Here is a 12,621-nt window from a genome sequence, read left to right as displayed (position 1 = left end):
TCCTTAATTATTATTTTTAGGGAAATTTGACTGGATATTAACTGCATTACATAGTGTCTGCAGACAGTATAACACAATATGATCTGCTGGATATTTTGTCAAATGTAACACAATCACATCATCGCTCTCTAGTGTCCATAGCAGAGAATCACATCTCTAAGAATAGCACTACTTTTACTCGCTATAGATGCTGCTGTTCTCATAGAGGGACTGCCTAAGAGCATGACTTCTGATGGCTATTTGAACAACAACACTATGATAATTCAATTGTATTTAATCAGCAGTGTAATTCTTGTCATTCAGCCGAGCTTGTGTTCTGTGTGGAGTGACTGCGGTGATAATAAATCACACCAGTTCCAGAACAACAGCAACACTATTCTTCCTATACCTTATCTTAAGACATACGTGGATATTTCATGATAAAGTCTTGTCATTATTACTAGATCGACTGATAATGGGGTTTACTGATATATTTGACTGGTATACACCTTTCTTCTTTGGTCGTGATAAATGTGGTGGGTTTTTGAGGACTACCAGCAGCATCAATGCTTCTTTAGTGCATCTTTCTTCAATGCAATAAAAGTCAGTAGGCTACCCAACATTCTGCTTACACCACCATTCGGGTTACTGGAAGAAAAGTTTAATTTCCTTTTCTTTTTTTACTGTTGCTGCACAGCATGAAAACGGTTGTGTATGTTACACATGGTAGCAGGAATCACCCATTCAAAGGGCTTTGAAATTGATTTATTGCTATTATCCACCATATCACGACTTAAATAATATAATTTAATGTTTTTATTTCCATATTTGCAGCTTGACTCTCCCAAGCATAATGTGAAAGATTTTTTTTAGCATGCGTTTAAGGCCCATTTCAGAGGTTTGGCCAAATCTCGCCCGTAGTAAGTGACCTCATCCTGTTCCTGGAGATAGATACCAAAAACAACTGAACCTGTTAATGATGATGTGTGCATTTCAGTCAGCTCTCTAGTTCAGTAGTCAGGGCACCGATCAGGAATTTGGAGAGTTTAAGGGCTGTCTCATTTGCAAATCCTTCCAGTGCACTGAAGCTAAAAAGTCCCACAATGCACCATGAAAACCAGGGAGCATCGATACTCACAAGAGCAACGTCCCAATTCAGAGGCTGCATCCTTTGAAGGACACAGACTTCAAAGGCCACGAAGGTCGGAATGAGAAATGTTACATGGGACAATTGTTCTTGTCGCCTAGCAACCATTGATGAGTGGCAGTTACATTTGCACTAGACTTTTTTAGTTATATTTAACTCTCTGAAAACAAAACAGGATTCACAAACTAATATTGTTCACCATGGTCCCTTTCTGTACACTGTAAAAAAAAAAAAGTTGAGAAAACTTAAAAGTTTAAGGCAACCAGCTGCAGGACATTTTTGAGTTTTCTCAACTTACGTGTTTGAGTTATCTCAACTTTTTTCATGTTAAATAGTTGAATAAACTTTAAAAACTGAATTTGTCATACAAAACGTAAGTTGGATTTTTTACAGTGTATAAAGATACAACTTATATCTTACTAAGATGCAAAACTTATAAAGATAAGTCAACATTTGAACTGTTTTAATGCTTTTATTTTATTTTAACATTTGTATCATTAGATATTTGAGTAAGTTGTAAATGTAATTTAGCAATTTCTTTAAAAAGACTTGTGGGAAACGAAGTACGCATGCGGAGGACACATTTGAAGGAGACTTTGTCGTTCCGTGGTGCCTTCGGCCCCACAGGTGCAAGTAAAATGCCCCCACTCTGACAAAGCAATTTGCTTTATACATTCACAGCAATATCAGATTACAAGCAGTTTTAGCTTAAAATGAAAAAGACAAGCCAAAATAACAGTAGATAAATATGAATATTAATTAATGAACCATGTTGAAAAACAGCCTATTTGAAAAATTGTGTTAGGTAATGCTAACTGGCTAGCTAACTGGCTAGCTAACTAGCTAGCGGATGCTAACTTGAGGTAATTTTAAAATATAAAATTAAAATATTTTTATCCAAACACCTAGTTAGATTACATTTGATGGAAAACCAAAGGATGTGTTACTTGTTAATGTAACGTCTCGGTTACGTATATGTAACCCTCGATCCCTGAGTAGGGAACGGAGACGTTACGTCAGTGACGACGAATGGGGTTTCGCTTAGAAAGCCTATCACCTTCGAGTATATATAAAATGAGCCAATGGCAAAGAAATGCCATGGGTCTGTGGAATTTGCATAGCGTAACTCCGCCCCACCTTGTGGGTATATAAGGAAGTACGCCGGCAACAGTGTTGGGAAAGTTCACTTTCTACATGAACTACTTCAAAGTTCAGTTCACAAATTTTAAAATGAACTAGTTCAGTTTTAACTAAGTTCATAGTTCCAAAAATGAACTAGTTCATAGTTCTTTTTTTCCATGTTGCTGTGAGATATTATTTTTCAAAATGATTGCCACAGCCCATATAGAACCCAAGACAATTATTTTATCAGTTTTAACACTGAAGCTATGCATCAGATTTTTCCCATCCTCACCGACCTTGTCATAAAACTTGTTTAAATGATCATACGACGCCTCCTTACTGCTTTTTGTTTTGATTTGTAACGTAAGTGATGAGTCGTTCATGAACGATCCATTCATTGTGTCTGTCACGTGACAAATGAACGAAAGACTCGGAAGGTAAATTAATTATTTATGTTCCCTAAACGATTTTTGACTGCATTATAATGATTTCTTAATTCAGAATATGATCAAGATTGCGTAGGTGGATGTGTTCTGGGAATTTGCCAGTTAATAGTATAACATTTAAAGCCCCTTAAATGAACGAAATGATTAAAAAAAATATTTGTTCATTTTGATGAACGAGATCGAACAAGAGAGTCAGTTGACACTGGTGGCTGGTGTTGCCAGATTAGGAGTTTTTCCGCTACATATTAAGGCCGGTTTACGGTGTGTTTTAGCCGGGTTTTCGCCTGGAAGGCTCTATAGAAATCTGGCACTCTATTGAACGAAGTTAAACTGAGAGAGCATGCCGTTCACAGACACCAGAATGAACGAGTTCACAGTAACGTTCATCAGGCAGTAATACAGTACGTTCAGTTCACGTTTGCCCAAAATATGAACGAGTTCATGCGTTCAATGAACGCGTTCAGGCACAACACTGGCCGGCAACATGCAGCTATGTCTTCGCTGAGGAGCCGAGACTGAACTCAGGCGTTCCAGCGTTCCAGCGTAAGTGGCAGGGAGACATAACGTCTCCGTTCCCTACTCAGGGAACGAGGGTTACATACGTAACCGAGACGATCCCTTTCGTGGTCACTACGAGTTACATCAGTGATGACTAATGGGGTTCCCAGTCTAATCACCCCACCTCGGCTGTCTTCCAGTGCCCTGCGTAAGTCTGAGATCCCTGTCGTGAGACTAGCACGGACAAAGGACTCCTACTTAACACAGGAATACCAAGGTACACTGGGAAGCATATCTCAGCGGAAATATGCAATCAGTGCCAGCTCGAAGGGGGGGAGACATAAGAATACACATATGATCCGGAGGGGCTACATATGGAGTATCACTGCGGTGTCCAGCCGCAGGTGGAATATTTCAACCTCAGGGGTGGCAAGGTGGCTTGCCAAGGGAAAGACACATGCTCAGAGAGGCTTACAGTGGAAATAAACATGTGGGGGTCACCCAAAGGGGGAACCATGCACATGGAGGCACCTAGCCAAGCACGAAAGCTGCCCGTGGCATAAATCTGGCCTTGACGTCGACAGTGCTGGAGGAACTCAGGGCCTGCGGGGAGGCTACATGAGGAAAATATCGCACGTATCCCGTCCGTGGAGAGGAATGGCGAGCAAACGAAGACACCTGAGCAGAATCTAGTACTAGTTGAAGCGAGTACACGAGAGGATACTGGCTCCCCTCGGAGATTATAGAATCTCGCGAATGTGTTAGGTGTCGCCCAGCCTGCAGCTCTGCAGATGTCTGTTAGCGAGGCACCATGCGCTAGAGCCCAAGAGGAGGCCACACTCCGGGTGGAGTGGGCCTTCACACCAAGGGGGCACGGTCGACCTTGCTGCTGGTATGCCAAAGCAATGGCGTCCACTATCCAGTGAGACAACCTTTGCTTGGAGAGAGCCTTTCCCTTCAGCTTCCCACCATAACAGACAAAGAGCTGGTCTGAGGTCCTGAAACAGAGCAGTGCCAAGGCTGGGTCTGCCTCCTCCAAGGGCAGCGCTTGCAGGTTCACCACCTGATCTCAAAAGGGAGTGGTGGGAACCTTGGGCACAAATCCAGGCCGGTGTCTCAGGATCACGTGAGAGTTAGCCGGCCCAAATTCCAGGCACGCTTCGTCAACCGAAAATGCCTGCAGGTTCCCTACCCTCTTGATGGAGGCCAATGCAACCAGGAGTGCTGTCTTCATTGACAGGAACTTAAGCTCCACTGATTGCAGAGGCTCAAAGGGAGCACTCTGCAGGGCAGTTAAAACCACTGAGAGGTCCCAAGAGGGTACGTGAGGAGGGCGAGGAGGATTCAGTCTCCGCACCCCTCTCAGGAACCTGATGATCAGTTTGTGCTTTCCCAGAGACTTACATTCAACTGCATTGTTATGTGCGGCAATGGCAGCAACTTACACTTTCAGGGTGGAAGGAGACAGTCTTCGCTCCAACCCTTCTTGCAGGAAGGAAAGCACAACACTAATCGGGCATGAAGACGAGGGGTCTTCACGACAGGAAGAACACCAGTTGACGAATAGGTTCCACTTCAACGCATAGGCATGTCTCGTGGACGATGCTCTAGCGGAAGTGATGGTAGCCACCACCGCTGGTGGTAGGATACTCAAACCTGCCTGGTCCCGTCCAGGAGCCACATGTGGAGGTACCAAAGATCGGGACAAGGGTGCCACAGGGTGCCCCGTCCCTGAGAAAGGAGGTCCTTCCTCAGAGGGATTGGCCAGGGAGGTGCTGTCGCGAGGAGTCCTAGTTCGGGGAACCAGGTCCGGTTGTGCCAATACGGGACAACCAAAATGACCTGCTCCTCGTCCTCCCTGATCTTGCGCAAGAAGGCTCACTGGGGGAAACGCATACTTGCGGAGGCCCCGCGGCCAGCTGTGCGCCAGTGCATCCGGGCTTAGCGTGCCCTCGGTCAGGGAATAAAACGCAATGGGATGAGTCGTGGGAGGCAAACAGGTCTACCTGTGCGTCCCCGAACTGATCCCAAATCAGCTGAACCGTCTGGGGATGGAGTCTCCATTCTCCAGGGAGAGGCCGAAGCCGAGACAGCTCGTCGGCCGCACGGTTCAGGTCTCCCGGGATACAAATGGCTCGAAGCAACCTCAGATGCTTCTGACTCCATATGATGAGGTGGCGGGCAAGTTGCGACATACGGCGGGAGCGTAGACCACAGGTGTCTCTCCTGGACCACACATGTGGACATCACCTGACCCAGGGAGCGTGCGGTCACTTTCGTCGCTCAGAGCGCAAGGTCAGTGGCGGCACGCAGCTCATCAAAGAGCCCTGGGTCAGTCCTCCCCTCGTGCATGTCCTTGAGCATCTGGGCCTGGTAGACCTGCAGAGTGGCCATGGCATGCAGTGAGGTGGCTGCCTGCCCCGCGGCTCTATAGGCCTTCGCCACAAGAGTGGAGGACAACCTACTGGCCTTGGAGGGGTGCTTTGGGTCGCCACGGGAAGAAGCACTCTGCGGACACAGTTACATCACAACAGAGCGTTCAACCTGGGGAACCCCAATGTACCCTTTGGTAGCCACCTGATCGAGAGGAGGAAAGGCGGAGGAGGTCGCCGAGCAATCACGGGAAGACAGGGGAGCCTTCCAGGACCTCGTGACCTCCTCATGCACATCCGGGAAGAAAGGCATTGGGGTTGGACGCTGACGGGGGTCAGCAGCCGCACCCAAAAACCAATTGTCCAGCTGTGAACGCACAAGGCCGGGTGGCGGGGACCACTTGAGCCCAATGACTCTCCCTCGAACGAGATCATTGAGTCTAGACTGAAGCAACGTGATGGTCATATTCCCGCAATGGGAACATAACTCATCCACAAACGCTTCCTTAGCGTGGTCAACGCCCAGATACACAAGACAGCGATTGTGCCCATCAGAATCAGATACAACGCAACCGCAACCAGAAGTGCACGGGCGAGGCATCTTTAAAAAGACGTGCCACGTGCAAGCCCTTTTGTGAGAGGAAAACAGACTCCACAGAGTGTTGAAGTGACCAGGGAGATGAACACACAAACACTGGCAGATCACTGCACAGATCAGCAGGGAATGTGCACTCGCTGGAACTCGCTGTCACACCAACACCTGGAGAGAAGCTTGCCTCGAAGAGTGAAGAGAAGATCTCAGATTTGGCTTGTGGAGTGAAGTGAATACTTGGCTCCGAAGCGAAAATATATCTGCATGTTGCTGGCGTACTTCCTTATATACCCACGAGGTGGGGTGGAGTTACGCTATGCAAATTCCGCAGACCCATGGCATTTCTTTGCCATTGGCTCATTTTATATACTCGAAGGTGATAGGCTTTCTAAGCGAAACCCCATTCGTCGTTGTTGTTGCAAAACATACAGAGATTACATTTTTATGACATACAACTTGTATACAATATACAAAATGTATTAACAATATGTTCAATGTCATCAGAATACAAATGAGAAAAGAACAATGAGCTGAAAACTAAAATAAATAAAAAAGATAGAGAAAAAGAACAAGAGGGAAAGATATTAATCTATACATCAGTTACACTGTACAAATTTTTTCATGTTATGTTTAAATTTTCATAAAGAAAAGTTTCATAAGAAATGTTAGGACATGTAGGATCCAAAGTTTTAAAGTCGAGACACTCACACACTGATTTCATTAATTTGGTTGTGTTGTGAACTTTTGCAGTGCGTTTCTGTGTTATGGTTGTGTTGTGCACTTTTGCAACGCGGGTGTTTTCTTCTATTTGCATGTGTTTTTTTTCTATTTGCACGTGTTTTCTTCAGTTGGTGCGCGTTGAGCTCTCTCGGCCACCGTAGATATTTGAAATTTTCGTGAAAGTAGCTTACAGAAATGTACCGTGAATCAGAGCTTGACATTAACTTTTTTGCTCACAAGTCACTGTGAAAAATGGTTTTCCTCAGTTCACTCAGCATTTTCACTGACCACAATTTTGACATTGATATCTTAAAATGCCAATATAATCTCATAATTTGGCAGCAGGTACCTGCTGTCACTTTAAGACCTGATGTACGGATCCATTATACTGTTACACATGTTTCTTTCTCAATTGTTTATGCTCACTTTAAACATTACTGACTGTGTTTACGTGAATAATCTCTAAGACTGGTATTTTGACTATGTTGTGTGTATTTGACTGTTTAAGCACAATAAGCAGCGAAAAAAGCTCAATTTGGTGTTGAGAGCATGCTTTATGTGCATCTATTCTGTGGGAAATAGGTATTGGAAGTGTAGCGGCAACCTATAGCCACTGAGAGGCTAAGCAGCAGGAAAGATCCGTGACGCGTTTCCATGCATTCAAAATCCAAGAACGTTTATTGACATGATGTAACAGACTATCCACGCAGAAACAATTGGCGATGGGAAACGTAGCCTACTGTATCGATGTATAAAACGTATAAACGGTCAACAGAAAGTGAGCACTCCTCGTTACTCAACCCCTCTCTACACAATGTAAACAAAACAGGGAACACTACCAGGTAAATACCCACCTATACCCATGTGACCAAACCAGCTGGAAATGGGCACGTACATAATACAATACAAATACAAAATACAAAAATACAAAACATTTTACATACAAAATACAAAACATTTTCTGCACTTACAGGAAGCGTTTCAGATATTTCAGTATTGATACAGTGTATATATTGAAAAAGTTAGATTTTTGACACTACATTGCACTTATTTTATTATTTCAGATGCCTTTTTAAAAGACTACAACTGAAAAATGTATATATTAGCTATAGGCTATAGCCTATAAAATTAAAGCTGCCAAAGTGGCTATAGGAGTAACTGCATTACACACCACTGCTGAAATCCAAACACATTTGGTGGCTGTTAATGTCAAGCCCTGCCGTGATTTAATAACGCTCAAAGTCGACAATCAGAGGCCCTGTTCCAAATCACAGCCTAGACCCTCATTCACTATTCCCTGCATTCGTTCACTAATATAGTCCACTTGACTCTGCTTAGTTCAGTTATTTCTGATATAACAATATAAACAAATTTCATCATTATGCAAAACAAACTCAAACAATCCAGAAGTTTATGAGAAAATCTGATCTGTTTTTATTAGCATTTTATTAGCATTTATCAGATAAGTTCCCAGAAGTGTTTCATGCGGATTCAAATTCAAGGCACTTTTTAACAACATTTGTTAAAATTTGTACAAAAAAATCCCTGAAATATTAAGTCCAGTTGATTGATAATGGTTAAATCTGTGGTACAGGCTTTTGTGAAGAGTTTAGTGTATGACAATATTGCTTTGGCACTTAAATAATTTTTCTTACAATATTTACATATTTACAACATGCACCCAAAAGACAAATCCAAAAGGCAATCAGGGAGAAATTCTTTTTTCTTTTCGGTAAATATAACAAATATTTGTTCACAATTTCAGATAAAAACATTTCTACAATGACAATATATATAAAAAATCAATGAAGGATATACAAAAAAAATGGTTGTCATTGTTTTATCAAGTACGTTTTTTCTGTAGAAATTGTGCTGTAACGTTCCTCCAGACAAGCCTGATAAACAGTATTTCTCCAGCTTAACATCAGAGTCACAACATTCAACACCGGGTTTCATTTATGCATCCATTTAGGTGTGGAATGTTATAAATACTCTCAGCAAATTGTTTTAACAAAATAATAAATCAATGAACTTCCAATTAGGTGTACAAACAAGCATTTCAAGGCCGCTGTCAATCTAACTTGTTCTCTATGAAGGAATGTACAGTACAAGAGTGTGCTGCAGTCAATTTGGTCATAATACCCATCTAGGTAAGGCTAAGGAAGTTAAAAAAACATGATGTTATAGTGATGTCTCTTTGACAGCTTCAGTCTGATTAGGAGACGTCCCATGAGGCTCAGTCTGATTAGGAGTCGTCCCATTGGCAGCGTTCTTGATTAGAGGCTCAGTCTGATTAGGAGTCGTCCCATTGGCAGTGTTCTTCATCAGAGGCTCAGTCTGATTAGGAGTCGTCCCATTGGCAGCGTTCTTCATTAGAGGGTCCGTCTGATTAGGGGTTGAGTCGTCTTCATGATTCTCCTGTAAGAAAACACAGATTCACAGAAGGTAAAAGAAATGAACAAGGTTGATGATTCAGTTACACAAAAATACAAGATAAATACAAGAAACTAGACAATCCTACTATCGTAAATGGCTTGTTATAATAAGACACTTATCTACTTATAAACTCTCTAAATAAAGTTTTAAATTATTTCGTTTATTTGGGAGTAATTTGTGCCTCACCTGTGAACCTCAGCTTACATGCTGACAAAAAAAAACATTTACAGTGTACATTTATGTTACACCTAAAGTGGTGTCATATACACACCGAATGTTAATATATTAATACATGAATATAAATAATAATATAAAAAATATTTATATAACTGTTCTTCATAGTAAAGTAAAAATTCTTAAATAGTCAGTTATTATTATTGTTATAGTTTTTTTTTTAAGCCACAACATGCACACAGTGTTACAGACACACCACATACAGATCTCACAGGTCTGAATCTGTAGTAAATTTACAGTTGTTTAGCTGGCAGACATATTTACTGTACATAATCTCACCTGATCACTCTTGTTCTGCATCTCGATGTCTGTTCAAACAACAACAAACTCAATTAAACACACATAACTTAGGTTAGTTAGAATAATACATTTTCACATATTTTAACAAGTCTTTTCCCACTTCACAGATTAAATCTCATATTTTCAATCTTGTTAAGACATGTGTGTAATACTCACCCTTTTGTCCTGCTTGACGCTTGCAATAATAAATCACACCACCAATTACAGCTGCAGCCACCAGGAGAACAGCAACACATATTCCTACAACAGAAGCTGGAGACAGACCTGAATCTGAAACAGCTAAAGACAGACCTGAATCTGGAACTGCTGGAGACAGACCTGAATCTGGAACAGATAAAGATAGGCAGTCATTATGACTAGAGAGTGAATGATAATACATCCGATATTTATCAATATATTTGAGTCATATTTACTCTTTTCTACATTGACTATCAGTTGCATGATACTGATTTAACTGATAAATGGCTCCATCTGGTGTGATTTTGAAGAACAGCAGCATCACAGCACTGCTAGCTCAACAGAAAACAGTAGCACTATTTTTATGCATTTTTCCTGTTGATAACTCAGAATCTAAAAATGGCAAGATTCATAATGTCACATAAAATGCAATGTGAAGTCAGCGCAGACAGTCTCGTGGGGGGCGCGCCGACATAGCTGTCTAGGATTCTGTTTCTTACTAGTGTCATGTCTTTTATTTTGAATCTTTTTTTTATTTATTTTTTATTGTTCATGATTTCACGTCCTTTTGTAGATTTGTTGCCAAGTCTTCAGTTTTCCTGTGGAATATTGGCTACTGTGACATTCTCCCTACACAGACTGTTTTTTTCTTGCTGAAGAAGAAAACCCCCCTACATAACCTGAGAGAACTGTGGAAATGAAAATGATTACACTAGATCTGTCACCTTTCTAAACTTTAATCTAAAAATGTTTATGTTTTAAACAGTTTTTGTGCCTAACATAGCCTATTTGAGTAATTATTTTACATCAAATACTAATCTAAGAGAAGCTGATCAGAGATTTTATGATGAGAAATTTGATTTAAATTTTATAAATCAAAACCAACATCTCATCAGTGGTAATGATTCAGTTTTAAATCAAAATGAATTTATTTTGTAGTTTATACTTTAACAGTAAATGTGTTTTTAAAGAAATCCTCTTTAGAGTATGTGAATTAATATACAGGTACACAGAAAAAAACACAATAATGATGTGATTTAAATATTATTAATTTTAAACATGCATTAAATGACTCACCAGTGACAGTAACATTAAAGATCTTTGGACTTCTGTCGCTGCTGCTGCTGTTGATCCATAGTTTGTAGAGTCCAGCATCTGTGTTTGTGATGTTTGTGATGGTCAGAGATCCAGTCTGATGATCCAGCTTCAGTCTGTCTCTGAATCTCTCTTTACACTGAACATCTGTACAGATCTTACTCTGATCTCCAGTGATCCGAGCTAAGCGAGTCTTACTACAATACCATTTAATATCTTCTTGTTGGTTTGTTTGAACACCAGTGTTTAGAGTGACTGAATCTCCCTCCATCACTGACACTGTCACTTCATCTGCACCAATAGCGAACACACCTGAAGAAGAAATGAACAGTTCATTATGAATCACTTTTTGATTAATGTAGCACATGAAAACAAACAGCAGAAGAACATCATTGATTTACATTCACTCAACAGACAGTCTCGTGGATCTTATTCAACTGAACATTATACAAATGCATCCTGACCCATATTTTCTTTCTCTTTATATGCTTATGAATTCATGCAACCAATTATTTTAATAACCTCATGGATATTACCCATTATATTACATAGATGTCAGAATAAGTTCAAACATAATTTATTAAACATGTAACTATCAGCTTAATCCAGCTACTTCCAGCTTATACCAGCCAACTAGCCTAGGCTGGTTTTAGTTTTTTTTAAGTTTTTTTCAGCAGGGGTATGTGGGACTATTATTTTGAAAATTTAAAGTGTACAATTCTTCACATCCGAGACAAACGAAACGTTCAGCAGTCTACGGTAGAAGTAGCTACAAGTTATGTCTGTCATAATCAATTGTATAAGTTTAGAGTGTTTTTTGTGTGTGTTCTGTGAGTATGCAACAGAGAGCCATACATGTTTGTATATGAGTTTAATGCACGTTTTTCTACCCTTGATTTATTATGCTGGTGTTTCTGGTAACGTTATCTCTTCTGGTAATAAGTTTATGGTGTAACGTTACACTTGCATGAATGTGTGCTGATGTAGGCTATAAAACTTATTAAAAATAATCAATCCAATTTTGGCCATCATTAAGACGGGTTCCGCTACAAACTGAGCATGGATCACCTAAATATATATATACTTTTGCTCATATGTTGCCACTTTAAATGAATTCACGAACTGCGTCACATTAACTTTCAAAGTTGTCTCATTTCTTTTTATCGTTTAAAAGAGGAGAGATTACTACAACGTCGTACAATGGTCAAAAGCATAACACACCGAGAGCAAAATAATGCTTCTTTGTCGAATATAAAGATTTTAGAGCTCCTTAACCTAACCCGGAAGAGAGATCAAAATATCAAAATGTCTTACCATTGTTGATCAATAACACCGCTGAGAGAATAAACTGCCAGTCATTCATTGTCACCGAAAATGATCAACAATAATATATAATACCGATTGGATCGTTTATCTGCAGGATGAGACGATCAAAAAGATAACTTTATCTTAGATAAAGATAGGCTAATCTTTGCGGGCTCAGGTCTGCCCCACCCCTGCCAT

General features: G+C 40.7%; 1 protein-coding gene across 1 annotated transcript; it reads right to left on the bottom strand.

Annotated features, from left to right (window-relative positions):
- Positions 1–8,289: 8,289 nt before the first annotated feature.
- Positions 8,290–12,621, bottom strand: LOC307169876 (uncharacterized protein). The gene is made up of 5 exons (XM_079890759.1): positions 12,433–12,621; positions 11,101–11,430; positions 10,003–10,170; positions 9,826–9,854; positions 8,290–9,294 (listed from the first exon to the last, which is right to left on the bottom strand). Exons 1-5 carry the CDS (start codon positions 12,479–12,481, stop codon positions 9,058–9,060), a joined length of 813 nt encoding a protein of 270 aa, XP_079746885.1. The 5' UTR covers positions 12,482–12,621; the 3' UTR covers positions 8,290–9,057.

The sequence above is a fragment of the Squalius cephalus genome (assembly GCF_949319135.1).
Source record: "Squalius cephalus genome assembly, chromosome: 13".
NCBI classification, from domain to species: Eukaryota; Metazoa; Chordata; class Actinopteri; order Cypriniformes; family Leuciscidae; genus Squalius; species Squalius cephalus.
The sequence above is the reverse complement of the archived record's forward strand: the minus strand, read 5'-3'. Positions and strand labels throughout refer to the sequence as shown.